At 35.3% G+C, this 1755-nt stretch overlaps 1 protein-coding gene across 1 annotated transcript in view; it reads right to left on the minus strand.

The window, feature by feature from the left end:
• LOC107701380 (activating signal cointegrator 1 complex subunit 3-like) overlaps positions 1–1755 on the minus strand; it is a gene marked incomplete at its 3' end in the record, with an annotated part of 110965 nt that overhangs the window by 51173 nt on the left and 58037 nt on the right. The window contains exon 7 of the mRNA XM_016503376.1: positions 629–764. Within this exon, the coding sequence (XP_016358862.1) occupies positions 629–764 (136 nt within the window). The remainder of the gene's footprint in view (positions 1–628; positions 765–1755) is intronic.

Below are 1755 nucleotides of genomic sequence, written 5' to 3' on the forward strand. Positions count from 1 at the left end.
TAGATAGATAGATAGTAAAAACAGCTAATTAAATTTATAAAATTATTTACAATTTAAATTCTTATTATACAATTTATTATACTATTGAATTTTACAATTTAAATATACAATTATACCATTTAAAATAACTGTTTTCTGCTTTAATGTTTTTTTTTTATTTAATTTATTCCTGTGATGTAACACTGAATTTTCAGCATAATTACTCCAGTCTTCAGTGTCACACGAGCTCTAGAAAATGTCTTATAATTATTCATATTATTAATGCTGAAAACAGTTGTGCTGCTTATACATTTTTGTGATAAAAAGCTCTAGATCATCCTGGCTCTAAACCACCTGTTCCACCCCACCCGCAGGAAAAAGATGAGGCTCATTCATTTCAATCGCTGGAAGATGGCCTGCAGCAGGAATTTTAATTAAGACATCATAAAAACTGGATTAAAAACAAAGGCTCTAGGTAATCTAGTGTGTGATAATGTGATATACTTGAGCAGATTGGCATGATGCGGAGTAAACAAAGCACTAGGGAGAGATTTTGTATTTAAGAGCGGAGATTTATTTTTCCTCTGTGTCCTTACACATATAAGAGTCAGATTAGTGGCGTGTGTGTGAGCAGCGGGTGAGATTTTACCTTGGCTCCTCCGACGAATGCTGAGGTCTTGATGGCTTCGGTGTAAGAATCATAAACGTGAGGGTAACGGATGAGTTCGTACTCTCTGTGACGTCCTAACACTGGAGAACGGCGTGCTGTCAGCAAGGCCTGCTCCCTAAACGCAAATACAGAGTGTCATATCAACAGACTTCCATCAAATCAAATGCAGAGCACCGTTTTGTCTCAGCTAACACTGAGGAAAATATGACAGAAGATGCATCTGATAAAATGACTAATAACAATTTCTGAGCCTTTTAAAATATTCATCTGTTCTTGAAAGGTCTGTTACAAATCATACTAAACCCCTACAAAACACACTTCTGTAGGCATGTTAAACCTAAAGTGCCCATGGGACACTGTACACATACTGGAGACAAAATGGTGAAAGTGTTCTCAAAACTGTAAGCTTCAATGTGACTGATTTGCTTTTAAGGCTGCCCAGGTTTATATCGGTCTGCTGACTGCACTATCATATAAAATAATTAGTTTTACATTGAATTTAGATGTTGGTAACAGAGATGCAGAAATGGCAAACCTCAAATAAAATAGATAAATAAAAAGAAAGAATGCTAGTCTTTTATTATGTTTCAGTGTTCATGTCCACTAAATCTGAAATAGTGGAAAGACTTTATCAATCGAGACATTCAACTTGGCTCAAAACCAAATATAGAGGAAAGCCTTTTTTTTTTCTTTTTTTGCCATTTTAAAGGTTTAAAATGCAAGTTCATTTTAGTTGAATCATTTGCATTTATTATTTTGTCTTATTATTTTTGCCCATATTATAATAATTTAGCATGAATTAATATCTAGTGTGACCACCGAAAAGCTGCACTTGAACACAGTGCAAAGACTACAGCCAATGGCCAAATAGCAAGTATGTTTCTGTGCCTATGTGAGGGGAAATTCTCTCTATACCAGTAGGTGGCAGTAGTCAGCATTTGTCATTGTAAAAGGAAAACGGCAAAAGCCAGAAGAGCCTTCTGTTTACTGTCTTGACTTGAGTTGTTTACTTGCTTTCATCACTTCCTTTTTTCATTTGGTGCTATGGTTCGCTAAGTAGAACAGCCAATCAAAGTGACCTCCACTGCTGAATAAACATACTCATA

This window comes from Sinocyclocheilus anshuiensis, unplaced genomic scaffold (genome assembly GCF_001515605.1).
Source record: "Sinocyclocheilus anshuiensis isolate Anshui unplaced genomic scaffold, SAMN03320099.WGS_v1.1 scaffold2140, whole genome shotgun sequence".
Lineage (NCBI taxonomy): Eukaryota > Metazoa > Chordata > Actinopteri > Cypriniformes > Cyprinidae > Sinocyclocheilus > Sinocyclocheilus anshuiensis.